General features: G+C 44.2%; 1 protein-coding gene and 1 gene segment (V, D, J or C); both read left to right on the top strand.

Annotated features, from left to right (window-relative positions):
* LOC103544575 (immunoglobulin lambda-1 light chain-like) overlaps positions 1-26936 on the top strand; it is a 502401-nt gene that overhangs the window by 310312 nt on the left and 165153 nt on the right. Inside the window, exon 2 of one of the 5 annotated variants that reach the window (XM_070628421.1) lies at positions 23798-24072. The exons of the other annotated variants lie outside the window; for them this stretch is intronic. Within the exon in view, the coding sequence (XP_070484522.1) occupies positions 23798-24072 (275 nt within the window). The remainder of the gene's footprint in view (positions 1-23797; positions 24073-26936) is intronic. 5 annotated transcript variants of the gene reach the window in all.
* LOC103543338 (immunoglobulin lambda constant 7-like) overlaps positions 1-26936 on the top strand; it is a 230736-nt gene that overhangs the window by 55751 nt on the left and 148049 nt on the right.

Here is a 26936-nt window from a genome sequence, read left to right as displayed (position 1 = left end):
GGAGAATAGGTATTAAGTCTTCTTTGAATGTTTGGTAGAATTCTCCAGAGAAGCCGTCTGGTCCTGGACTCTTATTTTTGGGGAGGTTTTTGATTACCGTTTCTATTTCCTTACTTGTGATTGGCCTATTCAGATTCTCCATTTCTTCCTGATTCAGTTTGGGGAGATTGTAGGAGTCTAGGAATTTGTCCATTTCTTCCAGGTTGTTCAATTTGTTGGCATATAGTTTTTCATAGTATTCTCTTATGATCTCTTGTATTTCATTGGTATCTGTTGTGATTTCTCCTCTGTCATTCCTAATTTTATTAATTTGCGATTTATCTCTTCTTTTCTTGGTGAGTCTGGCTAGGGGTTTGTCAATTTTGTTAATTCTTTCGAAGAACCAACTCTTTGTTTCATTGATCCTTTCTATTGTCTTTTTTGTTTCAATATCGTTTATTTCTGCTCTTATTTTTATTATTTCCCTCCTTCTACTGACTCTGGGCTTTGTTTGTTCTTCTTTTTCTAGTTCTGTTAGGTGTCGTTTGAGGTTGCTTATGTGAGCTTTTTCTTGTTTAGTGAGGTGAGCCTGTATTGCGATGAATTTCCCTCTTAGGACTGCTTTTGCTGCATCCCAAATGATTTGGTATGTCGTGTTCTCATTTTCATTTGTCTCCAGATAATATGTGATTTCTTATTTAATTTCTTCAATGATCCATTGTTTGTTCAGAAGCGTGTTGTTTAGTCTCCACATTTTTGCACCTTTCTCTGCTTTTTTCTTGTAGTTGATTTCTAGTTTCATAGCATTATGATCAGAAAAGATGCTTGATATTATTTCAACTCTCTTGTATTTATTGATGTTTGCTTTGTTTCCCAGAATATGGTCACTCCTTGAGAATGTTCCATGTGCACTTGAGAAGAATGTGTAACCTGCTGTTTTTGGATGAAGTGTTCTATATATATCTATTAAGTCCATCTGGTCTAATTTTTCATTTAATTCTATTATTTCCTTGTTGATTTTCTGTCTGGATGTTCTGTCCATTGGTGTTAATGGTGTGTTGAGGTCCCCTACTATTATTGTATTGTTGTTGATGTCTTCTTTTAGTTCTATTAAGAGTTGCTTTACAAATTTTGGTGCTCCTGTGTTGGGTGCATATATATTTATAAGTGTTATGTCTTCTTGGTGGAGAGTCCCTTTTATCATTATATACTGTCCCTCTTTATCTTTCTTTATCTGTTTTGCTTTGAAATCTACCTTGTCTGATATTAGTATAGCGACACCTGCTTTCTTTTGTTCATTATTAGCTTGCAGTATTGTTCTCCATCCCTTCACTCTGAGTCTGTGTTTGTCTTTGGGGCTGAGGTGTGTTTCCTGGAGGCAGCATATTGTTGGATCTTGTTCTTTGATCCATCCTGCCACTCTGTGTCTTTTGATTGGGGAGTTCAACCCATTTACATTTAGAGTGATTATTGAGATGTGGGGGCCTACCACTACCATTTTGTGTCTTGTTTTCCGCTTTTCTTCAGTTTCCTTTGTTTCTCGTCCCATGGTTTAATCTGTTCTGATGTAGAGCTGCTACTCTCTGTTGTTGTCCTTCTACTTATCTCCTCTGCTCTTGGTTTTGTAGCCCCTTTCCTTGTTTTGATTTTCCAGGAATGAGGGTTTTCCTGAGGATTTCCTGAAGAGGAGGTTTTGTGGCAATGAACTCCCTTAATTTTTGTCTATCTGCGAAAGTTTTTATTTCTCCATCGTATTTGAAGGATATTTTCGCTGGGTAGAGAATTCTCGGCTGTAGATTTTTGTCCTTCAGATTTTTGAATATATCATTCCACTCTCTTCTAGCCTGTAAAGTTTCTGCTGAGAAATCTGCTGATAGCCTGATGGGGGTTCCTTTGTAGGTTAGTTTCTTTTGCCTGGCTGTCCTTAGTATTTCCTCCTTGTCGTTGACTTTTGCTAGCTTCACTACTATATGGCGTGGAGTTGGTCTTCTTGCATTGATAAAGTTTGGAGATCTATTGGCTTCTGTCACCTGAAGATCCATCTCTCTCACCAGATTTGGGAAGTTCTCAGCCATTATTTCTTTGAATAGGCTTTCTGCCCCTTTCGCCTTCTCTTCTCCCTCTGGTATACCTATAATCCTTACGTTGCATCTCCTAATTGTGTCTGATAATTCTCGGAGAGTTTCTTCATTTCTTTTTAGTCCTACTTCTCTCTCCTCCTCTGCCTGCAGCATTTCTATATTCCCATCTTCCAAATTGCTAATTCTTTCCTCCATATTATCGGCCCTACTGTTCAGTGCATCTAGATTTTTCTTAATCTCCTCTATTGTGTTCTTCATTTCCAATATTTCTGTTTGGTTCTTCTTTATCGTATCAAACTCTTTTGTGACATAGCTCCTGAACTCGTTGAGTTGTCTACCTGAATTCTCTCTTAACTCTTTGAGAATTTTAATGATGGCTGTTTTGAAGTCATCGTCATTTAGGTTATATATCTCATTTTCTTTGGGATTGTTTTCTGTGTATTTGTTATTTTCCTTCTGTTCTGGAGATTTAATGTATTTTTTCATATTGCTTGATGTTGTAGGTTTGTGCCTCCGCATAGAGATAGAGTTTAGTTGCTCCTTCCACTTGTTTCTGCTGGTGTGGTGGGGGAGCAGCTGTTTATATTGCACCAACCAGGAACCCTATCCGCAGTTGCTAACTGGGCCTGGGCCCCTCCTCGTAGTCACAGTGGTCCTTTGGATTCCCTCTTCTGCCATGGGGGCCGTCACAGGGGGGCTTCAGGCTGCTGGTGCCTACTGTTGCAGCCCACCTAGACGTGCTCCCTCCTTGGGGTCTGCAATGGTGTTATGGGCTTTTCCAGTGGCCAGGGGTAGGATCACTTATATTTGCCGCTCCGTCACTGTCGGCACCCACAAAATCTCACTTGTCCACTATGGGTCGCAGCAGAGCTATTGGCATCTTCTACAGTCTGTGGTTAGCTCACCTAGCTATGCTACTTTTGTCCCGGGGTCTTCCAGCCTTGTGGCTCCTGGATGGGTGCTCTCTACTAGTGCTGTGCAGAGGCTTTCCCTGAGGCTGCTGTGAGCCTGTAGGGTTTCCCCCTAGGCTATGGAGCTGGGTCGCTGGAGCTCCACCCAGCCCCAGTCCTGTTCCCCAGGAACTCGGGGAGCCCTTTGCCCTGTCTGGGGGATAGCCAGAGATCCTTATTTCAGTGGTAGCTGGTCAGCTGCTGCACTGCCTGATATTCTCCTCTCCGGGACCCTCCCGGTGTTGTGGATGCTGGGTGTGGCCCCTCCGCTAATAGCAGACAGAGAGTTTTGTCTGCTGCCCGGGCAGAACTCTGGAGCTTCCCCTCCGGGCCACAGAGCCAGCCTCTGGAGCTCCCCCCAGCCCCAGTCCTCTCCGAGATCTCCTGCGATCCCTAGCCCCACGGGGCGGGCAACGGCAGCTGGTGGTCACCTCGCCCTCTGGGATTCTCTCCGGGACTTTCCCGGAGTTGTGAATGCTGGGTATTGCCCCTCCGCTAATGGCAGACAGAGAGTTTTATCTGTTGCCCGGGCAGAACTCTGGAGCTTCCCCTCCGGGCTGCAGAGCCAGCCTCTGGAGCTCCACCCAGCCCCAGTCCTCTCCGACATCTCCGGCAATCCCTTGCCCCACTGGGCGGGCAACGGCAGCTGGGGTTCGCTGCACCCTCTGGGATTCTCTCTGGGACCCTCCGGGTGCCGTGGGCACCAGGCGGGATCTCCCCACCAATGGCGGGGTGAGACTCTCCCCACGGGCTCAGGTCTGTAACTCTGGAGTTTCCCTCTGTGTTTAGGAGTAATTGCGGGGGGTTTAGGTAGGGCTCTGGTCAACTGTTTCCACCGTCGCTCCTCTGGTGTGCACTCGCTCCTGCCCTAGGTGTGTGTTGATCTTCTGGGGGCATCCATTGGAAGAAAGCCGCTTGCAGGCACTAGGCTGTTCGGTCAGGGTTGGAGAGTTTTCACCTATCTCCACCTCCTCCTGGAGGGAAGTCCATCTGCCTTCTGACGTATAGTCGCGTGGGTCTCTCAGATGTCCTGAGATGCTATCTGGATATCCTTTGTTAAGCGATGAGTGTCCAAATAATTGTAGACTCGAAGGGGGAGAGACAAAGAGGACTACTCATGGCACCATCTTGGATCTTCTCCCCTGATTGCATTTTTATATACTTAAAAAGAGCCTGACACACAAGGTGCTCTAGGTTCTGAAATACAGTTGGAGAGTCAGATCCATCCTGAAGGTGAATCCAAGGACATTGGGCTGTTGCTGCCTCTTACAAAGAGAGCCAGCAGATGCACAACTACAAGTGTGAGTAAAACATGGATGTTGTTTCATATCTACCCTCCAGATCTTACACAAGAATCTCTCTCTACATGCACCTGAATCAGAAATATGGCTAGAAAATAGTTTTGTGAAATACAGTTCAGTATACCAAAATAGACACCTAATAAGCCACCACAGTCCACCCTTATCAACACGAAACCCACTCACATCTCTACAACCACACAATCTCCAAATAAGGATAACAACAGCGTCCATGCTTCCACCTAATATGATGAAACTACCCAGAGAACAACCACAAAAACACTCACCCTTTCCCCACAAGTACATGCACAGCCCTTTTTTGTCTTCTAGTGATGTTTATTTTCCTCTTGGAGTGTTCATATTCCCCCTGCAACATCATGTAATTTCAGTGCTAAGATATAAAAATAACACTACTGTTAACACGTCTTGTGTTAGATGATACTGAGATGACAGAGGGGAAGAAAACATAAATTTATGATTCCTGTGTATGCAAACACATTTATATCAAAATAAGGAAGGAATAGTTGTTACTTCTATAGTCCTCACTTCCTTGACTCACCCTGTGATCAGAGCCTATGTCTGTAATTACCTTCTTTACTGTCCATTCCATATTCTCATGGCCCTTGGAAAATACCTTAGCTAGTCCTGATCCCTTGTCAGCTGGGAACACCCAAACCTTCATTCTTCAAGCGTTGGTCCATTATCAGTCCTGCTGGACTGGACTGTGGTCATTTTCTGACTGTAATCACAGATGAAGAGAGCAGTATAGAATCTTCTGCACTCCATACACATTCCTGCGTATCTCAGTTGTGTATGGCAACCCACTTCCCCTTGATCATCAACATCAACTACCCCAGCTAACACCCCTTTCTTTGTCTGATGATGATTCACTGTCAGAAGGAACCAAAATAGGTCATGGAGCAATATCAACTGCCAGTTCAATGCAATCCAGTGCAGCATAAATTCTCAGGGACAAGAAGCACAAACTTTGCTGGTGATTCACTAGCAATAATAGCGAGTGGTGCCCCTCCCATTTCCACACTGTGATTCCTAGACCCATGAATCCTGACCATGGGAGAAGCAGCAGAGTGTTTGTTTTTGTTTTGTTTTGTTTTTCAAAATTTTATTTTTCCTTTTTCTTCCCAAAGCCCCCAGGTACATAGTTGTGTATTTTTTTCAGTTGTGGGTCCTTCCAGTTGTGGCCTGTGGGACACTGCCTCAGCATGGCCTGATGAGCGGTGCCATGTCCATGCCCAGGATCCAAACTGGCGAAACCCTGGGCCACCGAAGTGGAGTGTGTGAACTTAACCACTGGGCCATGGGGCTGGCCCCATAGTAGTGTGTTTTAGATGCTGACTTAGAGCATATGCGATGTCTAGGAGGACATTGCCTCAGCCCTGTAAGGTGTTGCCAGCTACCCAGTACTGTCACTGAGTCCTCAAAGACCATTCCATCATTCTATCAAGCCAGCTGCTTCAGAATGAAGAGGAAGATTGTAAGACCACTGAATTCCACAAGCATGGGCCCATCGTCACTCTCTATTTGTTGTGAAATTAGTTATTTGGTTGGTATTCCCAGAACTGGTAATCAGACCCACCAGATCATCGAGATCATTTCCTTCTGAAGACACTCTGTGGTGAGGAATTACAAAGGAAACAAATGTCTTTATAATCTTTATCCATTTAGGGATGTCTATTTTTTGCATCTCTTGCTCAGACGTCTTTGTCACCACTTTTATGATCTTGTTCCTTCCAAGTCCCTAACCATCCAACTAAACTATCAGTCACAGCCAATGAATTAGTATAGAGACATATCCTAGTCATCTCTATGACCAGGGATAAGGAGCGAGGAGTACACTGCTCAAATAGATGCCACTAGGAGGATTTTTCTTCACCTCTGTCCTTTTAAGTCTCAAAGGACACCACCAAGGAAGTGAAAAGTCACCCCACAGAATGGGAGAAAATACTTTCAAATCATATGTTTGACAAGGGACTTGTAACTAGAATATAGAGAAATCTTACAGCTTAATAACAATAAACCAAGGATCTAAATTGACTTTTCTCCAAGAAGATATACAAATGGCCAATAGGCTCATGTAAAGTGCCCATTGCTGTTGGTCATCAAGGAAATGCAAATCAAAACCAAAACTATATATCACTTCATCCCACTAGGATGGCTAGAATCAGAAAGTCACTTAACAGGTGTTGGTGAGGATGTGTAAAAATTGAAATTCTCACACATGTCAAAATGTAAAATGGTGCAGCCATTATGGAAAATAGTCTGGAATTGCTCAAATCGTTAGTCATAATGTTACCATATGACTCAACAATTCTACTTCTAAGACATACCCAGGAAAAATGAAAGCATATGTCCTTATAGATCTTGTACATGAATGTACAAAGAAACATTATTCCTAGTAGCTAAAGGGAGAAACAATCTAAATGCCCAAATGTGGCTAAATGGATAAACAGAATGTGGTATACTCATACAATAGAATATTGCTCAGCCATAAAATGGAATGAAATACTATACATGCTACAACATGGATGAGCCTTGAAACATTATGTAAGGTGAAATAATCCAGCCAGAAAATAGAGACATCTATGGACATAGAGAAACCTGTAGCGGCTGTTTAGGGCTGGGTGGATAGAATGAGCAGGAGAATGAGGGTGACAGCTTAAGGGTACTGGGGTTCTTTTTGAAATGATAAAACGTAAAATTGTGGTGGTAGTAGCACATATCTGTGAATAGGCCAAAAACGTTGAATTGTATACTTTTAATGGGTACATTGTATGACAGTTGAATTATATCTTAATAAGCTGAGTTTTTCAGAAAAAGGGAATGTGCAGTTACCTTAGGTCTGGTGCAGAATTTAACACTTGTGCAGCTGAAAACAACTTTCTTATGAGAGAGGAAAATACTCTCTTTTCTGTAGTTTCAAAAATAACACTTTTATGCAAATGTCTGTAAAAGAGATCAAAAATCCGCTGCATGTGCACGGTCCCATGTGACTGCCCAGGCTACTCTGAGCCTGATCATGTCACTCCGTGAGAAAGCATATTTTCAAAGCCCTGAGGAAAGCTCTACCACAGGCTGCATCTCTTCATAGAGCTATGGCTTTTGGTTTTAGAAACTTTAGTTCACATGAGTAATGTACAAATGTCAAGTGTGGACATTTTTTAAAAAGAAAAAAACCAGAAGCTTCCTCCTGACTCGCATGACAGCTAATGTCTAATTTATGGGGATGGGGACTACAGAGGGAACAAAAACCATTCATTGTTCAAATAACATCGACAATTGTAATTAGATAATTAGATCTACAATTTACTTACCTTGTTAGAATGTGAGCTTTCAACAGATGATACTTTATGCACCAGATGCATAGGACCGAAGCAATAATTCCAGGATTCTTCCAGGGTAAAGATGATCAGAAAGCCACTCTAGTTGCTCTAATCTGGCGTATGTTGTCCTTGGGGTTTCTGACCAGCCCCAAAGGGAGCAGGGAGCCGGCCACAGTCACAGGAGCCTGACTGGCCCGGGGGCCATGTGCAGCAGCGCCCCCACAGGCAACTAGAAGAACTGACAGGGAGAAGCCTTCATCACAGCCTCAAAGCTATGGCTAAAATTTTTTCCTATTTCCCCTCCTCCAACCTTTTCTGGTTCCAGAACACTCAGAGGAGGCTATTACAGTAGTCTCCCCTTATCCAGGGGGCTTACGTTCCAAGACCCCAAGGGAATGACTGAAATGCAGACAGTATACAACCCTATATATATTGTTTTCTCCTATATGTACATGCTTATGATAAAGTTTAATTTATGAATTAGGCACCGTTAGAGATTAACAATAAATAACAATAAAATAGAGCAATTGTAACAATATAGTGTAATAAAAGTTACCAAAGATCTTAGTAATCTTAGCATACAATTATTTTCTTTCCTTATTAAGTCCAAAACTTTTATCTTTTCACTTAAAGGATGACTCACAACCCAGTGGGACAGAGCAGGACAGCACGAGGTTTCCTCAAGTTACTCAGAATGGCACACAATTTAAAACTTAGGAATTGTTTATTTCTGGAATTTTCCATTTAATATTTTCTGACCATGGTTGACCATGTGTACCTGAAAGTGCAGAAAGCAAACCACAGATAAGGGGGAGACTACTGTATTTCTAGTATGGGAACTTCCAGGTCCTACTCATCTTTACTCCTCCCCAGGTGACTTTGGTAATATCACTCACCCTATCTCAGTCCTTTCTCTTCTCTGTCAAGCGCATGCCCCTCCCTCTCCGTAGGGGAGTGAGGGGAAGGGTCATCTTTGGGGGACCCTAGACAGCTGTCCCAGCAGACCACAGGCGCACCAAAAGTTCCTGTTGCAGCTGAGTGGTGGGAACAGGGTTAGAGGGGAAGGATTACTGACCACTCCCCTGAGTGGCCTCAGCCCCCAGGTAAACTAGGGAGGGGCCCGGGGGCTGGTCTGAACCCACCTGTGTCAGACCTGATCCTGCTCAACGTCATCATCCTGGGGATCTGCTATATGTGCTAAACCACTGCCAAAGAACCTGATTTCATACCTGGAAATCCCTCCTCATCACACCTGACAACTCATTGACACTGCCCCGAAAGTTCTAACAAGAAACTGTCACAATATAAATGAACTCGTTCTGAATCATAGACACCTTAGCTTTGTCATTGTTCTTTCAGATCCTCAAACAAATCAGACTCTTCAGAGCAGGGCACTGACTGTATTAATTGTCTACACATCACTTACCACTGTATGGTTCTTTCTGTATCATTTATGATTGATTAATAATGTCTTATCATTAATTAATTAATTATTATTGATTCATACTCTTCATTTCCCTAATTGGTCAGGAATATTTTTAATGCAAGAAAACACAGGTGACAAACAGGCATAAACAGACAAGAGCCTATTTTTCTCCTGCAAAATAAGTTTGGAGTCAGAAGTTTTTCTTCAGATACTCGCCAATTCCACGAGGTCCCGGATCTTCCTTACTTTCTATTCCATCATCCCTACTATGGAGACTTTGCTTTCATTCCTGTTGACTTAAGACCTCAGGATGATTGCTGCAGCTCCAGCTATCACACCCATATTTGAGAGGAAAGGTGCGGCATAAATCCAGTCTGCTTTGTCCTTCACAAAAGCAAACCTCCTTCAAAAGAACTCCAACCAATTGACCCTTCTATCCGTTGAGTTATTGCTGGGCCACATGATCAGTCCAGGCTGCCAGGGACCTTGTAGCAGTTTCCAGCTTTTAAACAAATGGAGGGGACGTTGCATAGGTTGAAAGTTGTGGGGATTACCCTCTGTGTCTGCAAACCAAGTGTGGTCACTGCACTGCCCCACCTGCAAGACAAAAACTCCTGAGAGCAGGGACTGTGTCTTGTTCATGCTGAATTCCCAGGATGGAATGTGCCAGACCAAAGTGGATCTGAATAAATATTGCTTGGGTGGCTGTTCTCTTGTCCCTGCTTTTGATACAGTAGCTACAACTGCCCCACATCAGCTCCGCACCTACCGTCTGCACCAATAATAGCCATTCCCTGGGTTCCACGTCCTGGCACCAAGCCCAGGACCAGATGATCACCCATGACCTTGTAGGGATGTGTAGGATGCCTCAGGTGGGTCCTGCCTCTCCTCCTCCAAATGGGCATCTTCATGTTTCTATGGGTGATCTGAGCCCCTCCTGCCTAGTCTATGGCAGGCAGGGGGCATATAAAAAAGAGTAATTTTCTGACTCTGTGGCCTTCTGATCTCAATCTGGTAGAAATTACCTATTTCTCTGGCCAAAGTTCAGGTGCGTCAGTTCCCCCCTACACCCCAGTCCTGATATAACATCATCACTGTCCACACATGCTCCTCCACCCTGTGATCATAGGTTCCCTCCTCCCTTCCTCCGATCTGAGAGTCTACTGTCCTGCAAACAAGGCTGTTCCTCCACTTGGGATGAGTGCCTGGCACACAACAGTTGTTGCATAAACTTTTCTGAGTGAATTAACTAAATTAAGACTTTTTATTACTTAATACATTTTCCAAAACAAAAGGCACTTAATATAATAACGACTCTCTTCAGGTGGTCTTAGAGTTAGAGCCAGCTCTCATGCTATACAGAAATGCTTTCCAGCATGCTCTGTTCCTGGCCCTGAGTAACACTGGGGATACTGAGGCACAAGCGCTATGACCTGCAGGAGCTCACACAAAAAGCAGAAACTTACAGCACTTTGATTACTGTTTGTGCACTTGTCCAATAAAGAATATTCTTCAGGCTCTGTGTTCAGGAGCTGTATCTGGGTGGTCCCTGCACCTGGCTAAGCCTGCAGTGTCACCTGTAGAGTAGGGATGAGCAGGGTTCCTGCACTGGGGACCTGGAGGGTGAGAAGAGACCTCCTGTGTGAAGATTCTGAAGATGGAGCTAGAACTAGATCCACATGTGAACTTCACCACAAAACACTTATGGATGAGACACTCTGGAGTCCTGGATAATATTAACCACCTTCCTCCTAAGCAAGAATGGACCAGAAAAAGGACCTGGGGCCCAGGATAACCCAGCATCACCACTGTGACTCTGACCACTTTCATGACAGGGTTCAGGACTGCTCAGTGGACAGGGTTTCAGGTTTCTGGGAAATGTAGACAGACTTTACCTCTGAGCTCTGCTGTGACCAGTCCACGGAGAGAGGCCAGGACACAGCCTGGGATGGATATGTCACCCCAGACATTGGGACCAACAGGTGAAGGAGAATCCCCTGGGCTGAAGGTGGGGCCTGAAGGGACCGCCCCTCCCCTCTCTGTTCCTTGGGGTTGAGACCTTCTTTGAAAGCATAAAGCTACTCAAGCAGCATGTCCCGATCCCTGGCTGATTTGCTCTACAGCAATGGGATAAGAGAGCCTTGGAGGAAGCCTGCTCAGCCTCAGATCTCAGGGAGCAGAATCTGGGCACCTCCACCATGGCCTGGACCCCTCTCCTCCTTGGCCTCCTTGCTCACTGTGCAGGTGCTTACCCAGGCTAATACCCACCCCCAGCAGCCAGTGCAAGGGCTCTGGGATAAGACTGGCCCTGACACTTAGCTCAGCAGGGCACTGCCCATGGGGGCAGAACGTTCATGAACCTGCTGCAGGATGAGGGGCTGGTGGGGCTGAAATCCCCTCATTGTGCTCACTGGCTCTGTGTGAGCCCTGAGGGGTTGCACCCACCCAGACAAACGAGAGGGGCCATTTTTTCATTGGTTCAAGGACTCCATCCACCAGTTAGGCCCACGGGCCACTGGGGCAGAGAGTGATGGGAGGGGGCACCCCAGGGGTTCCTAGAATCCCTGGAGCTCATCCAGGCCAGGCAAGTGGGAGATCTCCTGAAAATGGTTCTTTTATCATCCAGTCCACCTCTCCTTTTATTTCTTGTAGGCTCTGTGGTCTCCTATGAGCTGACACACTAGCTCTCATTGTCGGTGGCCTTGGGGCAATCTGCCAGAATCACCGGTGGGGGGAATAACCTTGGAAGTAAATATGCTCAGTGGTACCAGCAGAAGGCAGACCAGGCCCCTGTGCAGGTCATCTATGGTAGCAGCAACCAGCCCTCAGGGATCCCTGACTGATATCTGGTTCCAACTTGGGGAACACGGCCACCTGACCAGCACCAGAGATCAGGCCGAGGACGAGGCTGACTATTACTGTCAGGTGTGGGACAATATTAATGCTCACAGTGATACAGTCAGATGGAGAAGTGAGACACAAACCCTTTCCCCATCTGTGTCATGCTTCCCTCTATCCCTAGGAGGACTGTAGACACAGCCATGAGCAGGTCCCCAGATCTGAGATCCCCAGGCTACCCTCTCTTCCCAGCCCTCCAGGCAGGCTCTGCAGATGTTGTAGTGGGAGAAAATACAAAATTAGCATTGTTATAATATCTCATTTGTTTAAAGAGCTATAGGAAGGTTGAAGACTAAGTGCAGACATGGATGATGTTTAAACAAGCCCACGTTAACTTCTGGAGATGAAATCTGCAATGTCTGAGATGTAGAAACACACTGGATGAGATTGGAAACAGATTACATACTGCAAAAGAAGAGATTGGTGAACTTGATGACATAAAAGTAGAAACTATTCAAAATAAAACAGAGAGGAAAAAAAAGACTGACAGAAATGGACCAAGCCTTAGTGATGTAGGACAACATTGTGCAGCCTGATATGCATGTAACGGAGTCTCAGAGCAGAGAACACAAGCAGGAGTGAACAGAAAAAATTCTTAGTGTAATGATGGCCAAAATGTTCCAAATCTGGTGAAAACAATAACTGACATATCCAAGAAGCTCAAAAAAGCACAAGCCCAGGAAACATGAGAAAACAGCATCAACAAACATCATCATCAAATCGCTGAAAACCCATGATAAGGAGACACTATCAAAAGCAGCCCAGAGAAAATACATGTTATCGTCAAGGGAACAAACATCATGGTAAAAGCAGATTCCTCATTAACAGTGATGTGAGTAAGAAGACAGTGGAGCAATATCTTTTTAAAAAAAGACTTTTAAAAATATATCTTTATAAGTCAAAACACTTTCAATCTTGAATTCTTTATCCAGTCAAAATAGCTTTCAAAAATGAAGGCAAAATAAAACTTTTTCAGACATATAAGAACTCACATGATTGATAATCCACAGATCCTCCTCAAGAATTAGTAACAGACACTCCTCAGACATAAGGAATATTATACCAACTAGAAATGTGAATCTCCACAAAGAAATAGAAAGTATCTGATGGTAACTACATGGATAAATATAGAAACATCTGTCTTACATTCATAGCTGTAAAAGATACCTGTGCAAAGCAAAAGATATTAGCTACATGTCGTGGTTTTAATGAGTGTCCAAATGAAATATCTAACAATGATGGCACACAAGCTGAGAGAGTGAAAGCCGTGTGAAACTATCTGATACTATCTGTGAAGTGATATAATGTCACTGGAAGGTAGACCTTGATAAATTAGATTAGTGCTGTGACCCTAAAGAGCCATTCTAATAAAACCTGTCTAACAACAAAGATTTATAGTTACTAAGATGAAGTTAGGGTTATCCAGAGAAACAGAACTCATAGGAGATAGATAAAGGTAGTAATAGAGACAGGGAGATAGAATATAGAGATATAGAGATGCATAGAGAAATAGATACAGGTATATAGACTGTATATGGACAGATATGTATATTAAATATACTGAGATACAGATATAGATATGTACACACATATCTATGTCTATCTATCTAAAGAGAGAGAGAGATTGTAAGGAATTGGCAGAGGAATTGTTGGACTGTTGTGTCTGAAATCTTCAGGACAAATGGGAAGGCTGGATATTCAAGTAAGAATTGATGTGACATCTTTTAGCCAAATTAGATCCAAATGGTTGAACATGTTAAATGAAGATGTGAAGACAATGAATATATCCAAATCAAAGTTCTGGATTTGAAAAATAGAAATTTTCATTTAAAAATACCTTTTGTCTTGCTTAGATTCAGTTATGGGAGGGAGAGATTATGCACAGGGCTCAATAAGGTAGTGACAATGAATGTTTATAGTCACGGTGGTTGTAATTCGCATGGGAAACCACAGGATGTTCTTATGGGACTAGGCAAGACTCCGGAAACTTGTGAATCACTCCCCACCAAGATCCCAGAAGGAGCAGGCATGGAGACAGAGGGGTCTTAGGTCACAGCAAAGACTGTGCTGCCTGGGAACTTGAGACAGGCTACTTGGAGGAGAATGGACACTTTAGGAGAGGGAAGCACATGGCAGGAGGCCCCCCCCCAGGGAGATGTGATCATAGAGACAAAGCAGCTGGAAGGAGCCCAGCCCTGCTGCTGAGGTCCTGAGAGCAGAGCTCTGGGGAGCACTAGGTTAGTTTGCTAGGGCGACTGTCACGGAGCACCAGACACTGGGGGCTGACAATAGAGGTTTACTGTCTCACAGTCCTGGGGTTAAAAGTCTAAGATCAAGCTGTCAGCTCTGCTGTGGACAGGGCATCTATAAAATCCCAGTAAACTCCTCATGAGCTCTCTGGACTGACCTCGGGGATCAGTGTGAGGCGACCCTGCTCTCTCTGTCCAAGATCCCTTCCCCTCAGTGACATCAGCCCAGCCCTGAGGCCCGTCAATCCTCACCTGCACCCTGAGGAAATTAATGAAAGAGACCTTAACTAAAAAGGAGGCAGGAAGGCCTGTAGTGGGAACTCTCATGCCCTATCTTACACCATCAACTACTCCAAACAGGAAGAGAGGTGTCTGCATCTCCAACAGGAAGTACAACCACTGTACTGCTGAAGGAAGAGTTCTCTCCCCACCCAGCAATAAACCAGCCAATCAGAAGCCACTGTTGCCCTGAACTGTTACTTTCCCCAAATGGACTTTCCTTTAGAGCAGCCCCTCCCTGTTCCGCTTTTTCTCTATAAAAGCACCTCTAGTCCTTTTTTTCCCCAGATTTGCCTATGTTTTGCCATGGTATGCTCAACGTGAATTGGAATTCTTTTGGCTATTGCCAAATAAACTCATTTTAAGGGTAAAATAACTGGTGCATTGCTTTTTAAGGTGACGCCACCCAAGCCTGTGTGTTGAGGACCAATCAGAGGACAGGCACTGATGTCAACATGTGCAGTTCAGGTTACAGTTTCTAACCCCCTCCCAGAATGAGGTGTCACATGCAGGGCTGACTCTAGCGAGACATGAGGATGAGATGACCCACATCACAGATATGGACAAGCATGAAGCAGTTCTGCTGTAGTTCTGCTGGGACATCCCCTGATGCCTCTTTTGGAGAACCAGGACCAGTCTCTGCACCCAAAGATCTAGTGATCAGGATTGGGGGCTGAGAGAATGTGCCCACCGGTGCAAAGGGCATTGCATTTATGAGTCTGGAGTCTCTGTGCAGGTGTGTGTGTTCATTTGTGTATATTTTGGTGCATCCAGGAAGTGTTGCCAATGTCACATATCCCAATCCCAAGACTTTCTGATTCCATAACCTTCTTCTTTCCACTATCCCAGTGTCTTTTCTTTACATTATGCATAAGAATAAGGATTAAGGATATTAATAGAAGGAGGAGGAGGAAACATTCTTATGAGCTTAATGTGTATCAAGCATCGTCCAAAGTACTTCATATTTATTAAACTGTGTAATCACAAACCCTCTATGAACCAGCATTCTCATCATCACCCCGTTTTACAGATACGGAAGCTGAGGCATGGAGGAATGAGCAACCAGCCTGAGGTCATAACTAGGAAGTGGCCAACCCAGCAGCAAACCCAGGTCTTCTGACCCCAGAGTCCCTGGTCTTCACCCCCATCCTGTGGTCTCTCATTGTGCTTTCAAAGCTGAGACTCAGCCTCTCCTTAAGGTGCAGAAAGTTCTCTCTTCTATTTCAAAAGGAAATGACTGAAATTGTTACTTTACCATGCAGCCCTGTCCAACAGAAATAAAATTTGAAACACAGATGTCATTAAAGATCTTTCAGTAGCCACATTTAAAAAATGAGGAGAAACAGGTGGAGTTGTTTTTCATAACATATTTTGTTTAACTCAATTGAAAATATTATCATTTCAATATGAATTAAACATACAAATATTGACATATTTTACATTATTTTTGTATTAAGTCTTTGAAACGTGGTGGATATTTCAGAAATACAGCACATCTCTCCTTGGATCACCCACATTTCATGTGCACAGCTACGCTTGGCTTGTGCAGATCCTATGGACAGACGGATGAGGTTTCCTTGGGGTAACTGTCCCTGCAGTGTGTAATGACAGCCACCAGGGGGCGATGGAGGGTCTCATAGGCTAAAGCCACACGGGAGGAATGGCTGCTCCACTTTTCACCCAAAACAGGAATATTGAGGGCACCCAGAAATGACGGGATTTTCATAACACGTGTCCACACTACTTCTGTTCTCAAAGACAAGATATTAAATGAAATTAAAATATTAAAGATGAATCAGCGCCATCAGCACTCATTTTCATTAGTCAGCGTAATGAAGGACGATAGCCTGTGTGAATTTTTTATAAGTGTTGCTTCAAATATCCCTTTCAGTTTGAACATCATTTCCACAAACTTCAGGACAAGTCATAAAGTTATATTTTGCATATAGGAAGACTGATCATAAGAAAGAATTTATTGAATTTCGATGACCTGGTACTCTCCACAAAGAGATACATTTTCATAACCTAAAAGCACTGATCAATTTAGAAATGATCAATTCTCCCAGGATGGTACTAACAAGTTCCCTCCTATGTTGTAATGAGACCCAGAAGCAAAGGGGTCAGAACCAGCCTGCAGGAGTGGCCAGCAGGGCCCCATGGGGGAGACTCTGAGGTGTGAAGTGTGAGGAGTGGAGGCATCAAGGTGGGAGGGTGGAGAGGAGCTCTGTGTAACACACTCAGCGGGAACAGTAGTGCACATGTCTGAGGAACGTGGCCCTCATCTCATCTTCAATGATCTCTTCAGACCAAACTCTGAGGAGTGAGCAGATGGGGTCTCCTGTCTGTGCTCATGTATCAGCGCAGCACTTGATACATTATTTCTGTGAACGACATCCCCAGCATTTTGTCAGTGAATTAACATCAACACACCCTCAGCAGCACTAGAGTTGGAAACAAATACATTTGTTCAAGATATTAAGTAAAATATGCATCTTGTGAATCAAGTTTTTAAAAATCAAAAGTTTTCTATTCCTACTCTGATAGTTGTCCAAACTTGATGGCCTTCACCATGTTAGAAAAGGAATCCTGATCCTAAGTTGTCAGGAGATGAGCCTGACTTGAGGAACCCAACCAGGCATCTGATATCCCCAATGTCCTGCTGACACATGCTCCTGTGTTGTCTGTCATGGAGCGAACAGAGAGAGCACCCCTACTTCTGTGCATAGAGATTTGTGTTTACAGGGAGACACAGATTCCAATACCATGAAGATGTGAGAGCTCTTCAGAACAGACTCGAGGAGGAGGGAGCACCTGAATACAGATGAGACAGTGGTAAGTGGAGGGCACAGGAGGGCTGAGATGAGGGAAGAGTAGGATGTGGGCATAGTGAGGGGCAGGCAGGGAGGGGGTTGACAGGTCAGGCTCCGAGGTCAGTCTCTTTACTTGACTCACTCATCACTGTCTGAGGGACTTTGGGGTAATCATTTAACCTCACAATGATGGCTCCTTCCTCATCAGACTGGAAGAGAGGCTGACATTAAGCAGAGGGTTGCTGGTGGGTTATCTTGATGTCTGGCTCTACGAGATGCATGTAAACACTCACCAATGGTCTGGCATCTATTGAGGGCTCAGAAGCAGTCATTCTATTGATTTGGCTGTACATGTAAGATGACATCATACTGGGGGCACGAGGGGGAGCTGTGGATCATGGTTTGGGAACCCTAATTTGTCCAAGTACTCTGAACTGTGTTCCAGTGCAAAGGGTGTGACTGATGCTTCCTTTGTAGACACTTGCATTGTGTAGAATTAACTCCCCACTCTGAAACCCACACCTGGCACTTCTTCTGACCTCAGGAAATTACTAGCTTAGGCTCAGGGTTCAGTCAAGAGCTCAGACAGAGGGAATGGAGAATAGATATGTATTAAGTGCTCCTCCCTCTTGAGCTGCAAGAAGAGAGAATAAGTGTGGAGCTGAGAGAGGTCAGTCCAGCTGGGCAGCCCCAGGGTAGAGCTCCTGGAAGCACCCCCTACCATAGACTTGGTTGGCTTCTACCTCCTGTGCATCATTTTCTACACAGGTCAGAGCATCCCAGGACACTCAGGGGTCTCACTCCCCAACGCTTCCCTCCAAGCACAGTCCCCAGGGACATCTGTCACATCTCACATAATTCAGCATCCTTCTGGTGTTTTCTGTTCCAGGTCTCTGTGCTCTGCCTGTGCTGACACAACCCCCATCTGCACCTGCCTCCCTGGGAGCCTCAGCCAAGCTCACCTGCACCCTGAGCAGTGAGCACAGCACTTACTCCATTCACTGTATCGACAGAGACCAGGGAAGGCCCCTGGGTATGTGATGAAGGTTAACAGTGATGGAAGGCACAGCAAGGGAGATGGGATCCCCGACCTCTTCTTGGTCTCTAGCTCTGGGGCTTACTGCTACGTAACTATCTCCAACATCCAGTCTGGGGGTGGTGCTGAGTATCACTCTGGTGAGATCTGTACAATTGATGGACAGGTAATGGAAGAAAGAGTGACACAGAAAATGGCAATGTGAGGCGAAACCCTGCCTCCTCGCTGTCGTCCCTTCCTCATGGGGACTCAGGGTGAGCTGCTCCCTGTCCCTCTCTAGCACCCTGAGATCTTTGACTCTTCTCTTTGCAAATCCCATCATTGTGTACCTCCTCCCCATGACAACACTAAGAAGAGGCCGATACTGGTCAAAATTTAAGTCTTTGACAACTGGACATTTGTTTCCTTTAGCACAGGCCTATGGGGACAATGCTGGAAGAGACCAGACCAGCCCAAGCAGGAAAGTGACTGAGCAAGTGGCTAGACTGAGAAGACTGTTTCAAAAAGAATCTTTTGTCCCTGTGCTCCCAGTACTGGGCTCTGCTTCGGGAAGAGACCTGGATCTTAGGGGTTCAGGGGTAACCATGGAAGTCATCTGCAGCTAATGTCTTGACTCCAGGTGCACCATGGTGTATAACAGGCCTCCTGTCAAGCTTGACAGTTCAGCAGGAAACACTTTGCCCTCATGGGAGGAGGGAAGATACAGAGACCTGAACTCCACGGTGGTTGTGAGCTGAGGTCCAATAGGGAACCAGGGTGCATGTTAGGAGTGTGTGGCAGGACCAACATGGAGCATGGCTTGGGCTTCTCGGACTATGGTAGATTCTCAGCTTGTGGTGCCAAGCGTGCCTCCACATCCTGCCCACAGGACTTTTCTAGGGGCAGACCAGGACCATGCCCACAGGGACAGCAGCAGGGTTTGGGGGACAGGTGACTCTGAGGTAGAAAATATGTTGACTCCCTGAGTCTCAGCCCTGTGGATGATCCACCTCAAAAGCATTTGGGAGGGGACTGGTTTACTGGATGTGTGGGTTTCCTTCCTAGCACTTCTAGCATCTGAAAAACAAGCATCTTTCACACATATCATATCTTTGTGTCAACATGGAGCAGCCATATTGACGAAGGAACCCTGGTCCCAGGGCACTGACAGGAGCACGATCAGGTGGGATTTCAAGGCTGGGCCCTAGAACATCAGGCTGGTCCACCATGTCTGAGCTCTGAGATGGAAATTCCAGGAGCTGCCTTTGGCCTGGATGTCTCCCAAGGGTGCCACTTTGGAGGAGACGGCTGGTATCCCAGGGAGAGAGTGGACAGGGTGCAGGAGGAGCTGAGAGAGATGAACCTCAGGGCTCAGTCCTGCAGTGACATGTGTCAGCCTGTGGATGGCTGAGTCATCGGGGTCACAGGGCATCTCCTATGCTCTACACTGCCCTAAAAGATGATCTCTACTAAAGTTTTGCAGTGACTTTGTCCCCAACAAGTTATCCCATGGGTCCCTCCAGTGGGGAGTTTCCTCCATTGCTTACATTTTAGGAAAGGGAGTCGGGAGGACTGTAGGAAAACAAATCCAAGCCCCCAGTGTGGACCACAGCACATCTATGCCGACCTGGGCCTTGTGCTGCTGTCAAGTTAGCGGAAGGTCAGTGGTAGCCTCTGATGGACAGACAAAGGGACAAAGTACTAGAAGTGATGACAGTGAATGGAAAAGGGAGGCAAATAAAGATCACCTCCTATTGTGCTGAGATGGTGACCAAGCAGTGACGGAGCTGCCACTACAAAGCCTTGTCAGAGAGGGACCAATGGCCATTAGAGCCCATTTCTTAGGGGCAAGGTTATGACAGAGGTAGGTTCTAATCAGAGGCCACTGTCAGCTCTTGTTGTGTGAAAGTGACACAGAGCAGTGTGCAGGATGAGTGTCCCTTCCTGGCTTGTTACACATCCTCACACTTGGCCTCACAGATGCAAGGTGATCCTGAGACCAGCTGAAACATGTAACAGGACCTGCACGTGGAGGCACATTGGAGCTGATGTGGCTGTGAATGCGACAGGGGAGGCCAGGCAGGTGGTCCAGAGTGAGAGTGTGCTGGGGGAGGGGCCCTTCCTCTCTGGTTCGTCCTGCATCTCTCACTCTCTCTCTCCGTCTGCCTCTGTCTCTGTCTCTCTCTCTGGATTTCTCTTGTTAGTCGTGTTCTATTTAGTTCCTCCAGTACATCGTTATTCTGTGCTGTTCCTTTTATATGCAATCTTTTCTCACTGTCATTTCTAGTCCATTTTCCGTGTGTATGTGTGTCTTTATTCTTTAATGGTCACAACAACAAAATGAATGACATTGAGTCTATCACTGTACTGGGTGTCCTGGTGGCAACCAGAATCCTGGCCCCTTGCTTTCATGATGGAGTTCTCGTTCCCCTGAGGCTGGGGTGTCAACTGCTGCAGCTCCAGGACTTGCCGCTGCTGAAGGGAGCTGGGAGAGAGGAGACATTCCCTTTCCTGGTGGCAGTTTGCATCTAGTGACCTGTGAGTGTGGTGGGATAGAGGCCGGGCCCCCATCCCTTTCAGTAGGATCTGAAGAGCATGCCCAGCACCAAAACCCCATGAGTTCTACTGCGGTTCTGGCTGTGTCTGCTTCAGAGATCAAAGCCCATCTCTGCCCTCGTCTGCTCCCTTCATTCCTTGCTGTCCTCAGGGTGCCGTCTCTGGTTTGTCTAGACTTCCTGCATGCTAGTCTCTATGTGAGAGTTGACTCCTGGGAACCTTCACCTACCACAAGCTATTTTTTCTTTTTCTTCTCTTATTAAGTTATAATGTACTTGCCCCCAAATCCAGCCCTTTAGTGAACAGTTGTGTGAGTTTTGGTAAATGCATATAGAGGTGTAATCACTTCCACAACCATGATGTGTAACAGTTCAATCATTACCCATAGATTCCCAGACCTCTTGGTAGTCACACTCTTCCTCAACCTCCCACTCCATAACTCCAGATCTGCTGCCTGTTCCTGTAGTTGGGTCTTTGCAAGAACATCATATACATTGAATGATACATTGTAGCCTTTTCATTCTGCCTTCTTTCACTCAGCATAATACATTTGAGATGCATCTATGTGTCGCATGTTAATAGTTCATTCTATTTTCATTGCTGAGTAGAATTCCTTTGCACAGATGAAGCAATTTGTTTATCCACTCCCTAGTGAAGTAACATTTAGGATGTTTCCACGTTCCACTCTTTGGAAATATCAAATAAAAACTTTATAACATTGTTATGGGGTTTTTTGTGGGCATAAGTTTTCATATCAATTGAGTAAATCCCTGGGAATGGAATTTCTGGGTCATGTGGTAGATATATGTTGAACTTTCACAGAAACTGCCAAATTGGTTTCCAATGTGGGTGCTTGATTTTGCGTTTTCATTATAACCAGGCAGTTATGAGACTTCCAGTTGTTCCACATCCTCATTATCACTAGATTGTCAGGTTGTATTGAAACTATTTTAATATATCTGTAGTGATATCCCATATGTTTTCAGTTTTCATTTCCTTAGTGACATGTAATGCTGAGCATCTTTCAGGTGCTTAATGCCATCTGTGTATTTTGTTTGGTGAAGAGGTTGATCAAATCTTTGCACATTTTCAATTTCAGATTCCCCCAATGACTTGTACTCATCTGTGTGTGTGTGTGTGTGTATTTACATTTGATTTGATTTTAGATTTGATAGATTTGATGTGATTTTATCCCATGAGTAGGTTCATATGTCCAGACCATAGTCGAGATATCAAACAGATCCATCTCCACAGGGAGCCCCCGTGTTGCCATTTTATAACAACGTCCACCTCCTCCCTCAGAGGTGACCTCCACTGTCCTAAACCCTGGTATCCACTAATAGATTCTCCATTTCCAAAATTTTATCTTTTCAGAAATGACGCATAGAAATAAAAAAGTGTCGTATAATATGTAGGCTTTTGGGATTGGCCTTTCTCACTCTTCATAAGCCACTTACATTCATCAACATCATTGTGTGCATTAAGATTTCATTCCTTTTCATTGCTGAGTAGTATTCCACAGTCCCAGTGTACCAAAGTCTTTTTACTAATCCACCAATTGAAGGACATCTGGATTGATCTTACTTTGAGGCATTACACAAAAGAGTGTGCAAACATTGGTGTGTACATTCTCTGTGAACATGTTTTCATTTTCTGAAATAAATGCCCCAGATTACAATTGCTTGGCTCCATGGTAAACAAAATTTGGCTTTTTAAAAGAAGCTGTTATACCCTTTTCCAGACTTGCTGCATCATTCCACATTCCCATCAGCAGGCGTTAGTTGTCCAGTTTCTCCACATCCTTGCAGCATGTAGAGTTGTCACTATTTTTATTGCAGCCCTTCCGATAGGGATGTAGGGATGTGTCCTTGTGGTCTTCATGTTCATTTCCCACATAACTAATGAGGAACATCCTCTCATGTGCTCTTTACCATCTCTGTATCCTCTTCCATGAAATTTTTGTTCTTGTTCATTGTCTATGTTCTGAATGGGTTTTATTTTTACTGTTTAGTGTTGAGGGTGTTTTATATACTCTATGCTGTAGTCTGTCATGGGGTATGTGGTTTCCAAATATTTTTCTCTGTTACTTGTTTTTTGCCTCCTCTTTAGAAAGTTTTACAAAAGAAAATATATTAATCTTGATGAGATTCAATGAATTGATCATCCATTTACAAATCATGATGCTGTTGTCATCAAAGTATTCTTCCTAGCCTTAGATACCAAAAGTTTCTCCTATTTTTTTTATAATATAAAAAAGAATTGCCTGAGAGTTCATGAGCAATTTCTCTGTGTCTCATCATGAATTCTGTGCTCTCACACAACAGCATGACCAATGTCCCTACAAGCTCCTGCTTCAAGCACTGCCCACCCCATCCCCTTGGACGACCCATCACTAGAGCATGACTGAGGGGTTCTCCCCAAGACCAGAGAGGAAGCCCAGGGCACAGACTGAGGTGTGTGAGCATGTGCTGGGGGCAGGGGGCAGCCCTTCCTCACTCAACACCAGAGAGGCTCTGAGTGCTCAGGGACAGGCCTTGGGGACAGGACCCACTTTCACAGCCTCATTTAAGCTGAGCCCTTTTCTGCTCAGCAAGGAGACACCCAACAAGGCCACAAAAAGGAGGAAGTAGATTTGCATTTCTTCAGAGAATAAAAGCAAAAGCGGCCCTGAGGCACATCTCAGCTGTGGGCTCAGGGGCAGAGCTCTGGGACATCTCCATCCTGGCCTGGACCCCTCTCCTGCTCCCCCTCCTCACTCTCTGCACAGGTGCAGCCCTTTAGGGCTCAGCCCCCAAAGAAACCAGGGAGCAGCCTGGCCCTGACCTTCATCTCTGCAGAGGAGAGGCCGCAGAGTGTGTACCCTCTGGGAATGAGAACTTCATCCTCACACTCCCCTCTCCTCTCCTCTCTTGCAGGTTCTCTAGCCTCTTCTGAGCTGACTCAGCCACTTGGGGTGTCTGTGGCCTTGGCACAGACGGCCACCATCACCTGCCAGGGAGAGAGCATAGAAAGCTATAATGCTAACTGGTATCAGCAGAAGCCAGGCCAGGCCCCTGTGCTGCTAATCTATGCTAATAGTGAGCGGCCCTCAGGGATCCCTGAACGATTCTCTGGCTCCAGCTCAGAAGGCTCAGCCACCTTGACCATCAGTGGAGCCCTGGCTGAGGACGAGGCCGACTATCACTGTCAGGTGTTTGATTTTAGCGGTAATGAAGCTCACAGTGACACAGGCTGATGGGGAAGTGAGACACAAACCCCTCGTCGTCTGTGTAGCATTCTCCTCCAGCCCCAGGAGGACTGTAGACAAAGCTATGAGTCTGTCTGGCCCACGTCCCCAGATCTGAGATCCCAGGCTGCCCTCTCCTCCCAGCCCTCCAGGCAGGCTCTGAAGGGCGTGGGTCAGCACAGGACACAAAAACACTTGCTATAACCATATTTCATTTTTTATTATGGGTACAGTGAATGTGGAATATGTCAGGAGAAGATATGGAAGACAATTTAAAAAGAGCAAATTGAACTTGCGGAGATAAAAACTACATGATCTGAGATTTTAAAATACACTGGATGAGTTTGACAGCAGATGAGATGCAGGAAAAGAAAAGATTCGATTAGTGAACTTGATCTCATGGTAACATAAAGTATTCAAAACAAAATAGAAAGAAAAAGACTGAAAAAATTGTTGAGTGTAGGAAATCTTCATGCTGCCTAAATACTGTATAATTGGAAGAACCGAGAGAGAGAATGGAAGTTCGAGGTGAACAGAAAAAACATTTGAGGAAATAAGAACCAAAAATTTTCCAAATTTGAAGAAATCTATAAACCAATATATCCCAGAAGCTCAATAATGTTTGGGCAAGGAGACATGAGAAACAGCACCAACACATGCTGGTATGGAATTGGTATAAAGCAATGATGAAGACGCACTCTTAAAAACAGCCAGAGAGAAAAAGACACATTATATACAGGTGAACAAGAAACATGTGAGAGCAAGTTTCTCATTAAAAGCCGTGAGAGCAAGAAGTCAGTGGAGCTACGTGTTTAATATATTAAAAGAAAAAAACCCCGTCAACCTTGAATTCTTTCCCCGGTGAAAATATTGTTCAAATATGAAGGCAAAATAAAACATTTTCAGTCATGAAAATCTTAAGGAATTGATTGCAGCAGGTCCTCACTACAAGAAATAGTATAGGACGCCCTTCAGATCAAAGGAAATGCTGATACATAGAAATGTGAATTCACACAAAGAAATAAAAAGAATCTGAAATGGTAAATACTTGCATAAATATAGAAAGTGTTTTATCTGTTAATGTCTATAAAAGATAGTCAATTGTTTAATGCAAAAATAATATGCTGAAATACATAGTGAATGTAAAATAAAATATATGACAATGATACCACAAGTTCTGGTGAGAGAGAACACGTTTTGATGTTCTTATACTATATGTGAAATGATAGCATTTCACTGGAAGGTAGATTTTGATAAATGAATCATTTATGTTTAAAACCATTAAAATAAAACCATTTTAACAAGAAAGAGTCATAGCTAATAAGATGTATTACTAATGCTTCTCCAGAAAATATAAAACCAATAGGATATATATTTCAAATATATGTGTATATGTAAAAGGTATATATGTACATATTCTCATACACATATACACATACATTTTATATATATGCAGAGAAAGAGACAGAGAACGAGAGAGATTTATTTTAAGTAATGGCTCTTGCAACTGTGGGGCTGCCAAGTCTGGACTGCAGGCAGACCAGAAGGCTAGATATTCAAGTAAGAGTTGATGCTTCATCTTTAGTCCACATTTAGTCTGAATGTTTGAACACGTTAAGAGTAGACAGAAAGAAAATAAAAAGATCCAAATCGAATTTCTAGAGGTGAAAACTATAAGGTCTCAGATTAAAAACACGAGGGATGAGATAACAGCAGATAGGATACTGCAGAAGATGAGATGAGTGAACTAGAGGACATGGTAACAGAAACTGCAAAATGAAAGCCAGAAAAAAGACTTTAAAAAACTATCAGAGAATCACCGAGTTATAGGACAATGTTAAGCAAGATAATTTGGAAGTGATTGGAGTCCCCCAAAATAGAGATGAATTGGTGGGGAGAATAGAAAAAAATATTTGAAGAAATGATGGCCAAAAATATCCTAAATTTGGTGAAAATTCTAGTCACAGATCCAAAAAGATCAGAAAGTCTCAAGAACATCAAACACTAAAAAAAATAATAATAATAACCAACAACCATAAGTGTCAAATTGCTTGAGACAGTGAAAAAGAGACAGTCTTAAAAGCAGCCAAAGAGAAAAGAGACACTACGCTTAGGGAAAGAAAGATAAGGATTATAGCAGGTTTCTTAGAAGAAATGCAAGTGAGACAACAGTGGATATACAGCTTTATAAAGCTGAAACAAAGGCCTGGCCCTGTCGCTAAGTAGTTGAAGTTCCATGCAATCCCTTTTGGCAGCCCAGGTTTTTGGGTTTGGATCCTAGGCTCGGATCTACTCCACTCACCAGTCGTGCTTTGGGAGTGTCCAACACCTAAAGCAGAGGAAGATTGGCACAGACGTTAGCTCAGGGCTAATCTTACTCAAGCTAAAAAAGAGGAAGATTGGCAACAGACATTACCTTAGGGTGAATCCTCCTTAGCAAAAAAAAGTATGAAATAAGAAAAGACAATTTTTTTTTAAAGATTCACCCTGAGCTAACATCAGTTGCAAATCTTCCTCTTTATTTTTTTCCATCCCCAAAACGCCAGTACTCAGTCGTATATTTTACTTGTAAGTCCCTCTAGTTCTTCCATGTGAGCCACTGCCATAGCATGGCTACTGGCAGAAGAGTGGTATGGTTCTGTGACCAAGAACCAAACCCAGGGCACCAAAGCAGTGAAAGCGCCAAACTTTAACCACTAGGACATCAGGTCTGGCTCAAGAAAAAGCAATTATTACACAGGGAATATAACTTTCAAAAATTAAGGCTCATTAAATTTTTTTCAGACATACAAAAACTGACAAAATCGGTCATCAGCAGACCCATAATA

Source organism: Equus przewalskii, chromosome 7 (assembly GCF_037783145.1).
Source record: "Equus przewalskii isolate Varuska chromosome 7, EquPr2, whole genome shotgun sequence".
NCBI classification, from domain to species: Eukaryota; Metazoa; Chordata; class Mammalia; order Perissodactyla; family Equidae; genus Equus; species Equus przewalskii.
This window is presented reverse-complemented; position numbering and strand designations above follow the sequence as displayed.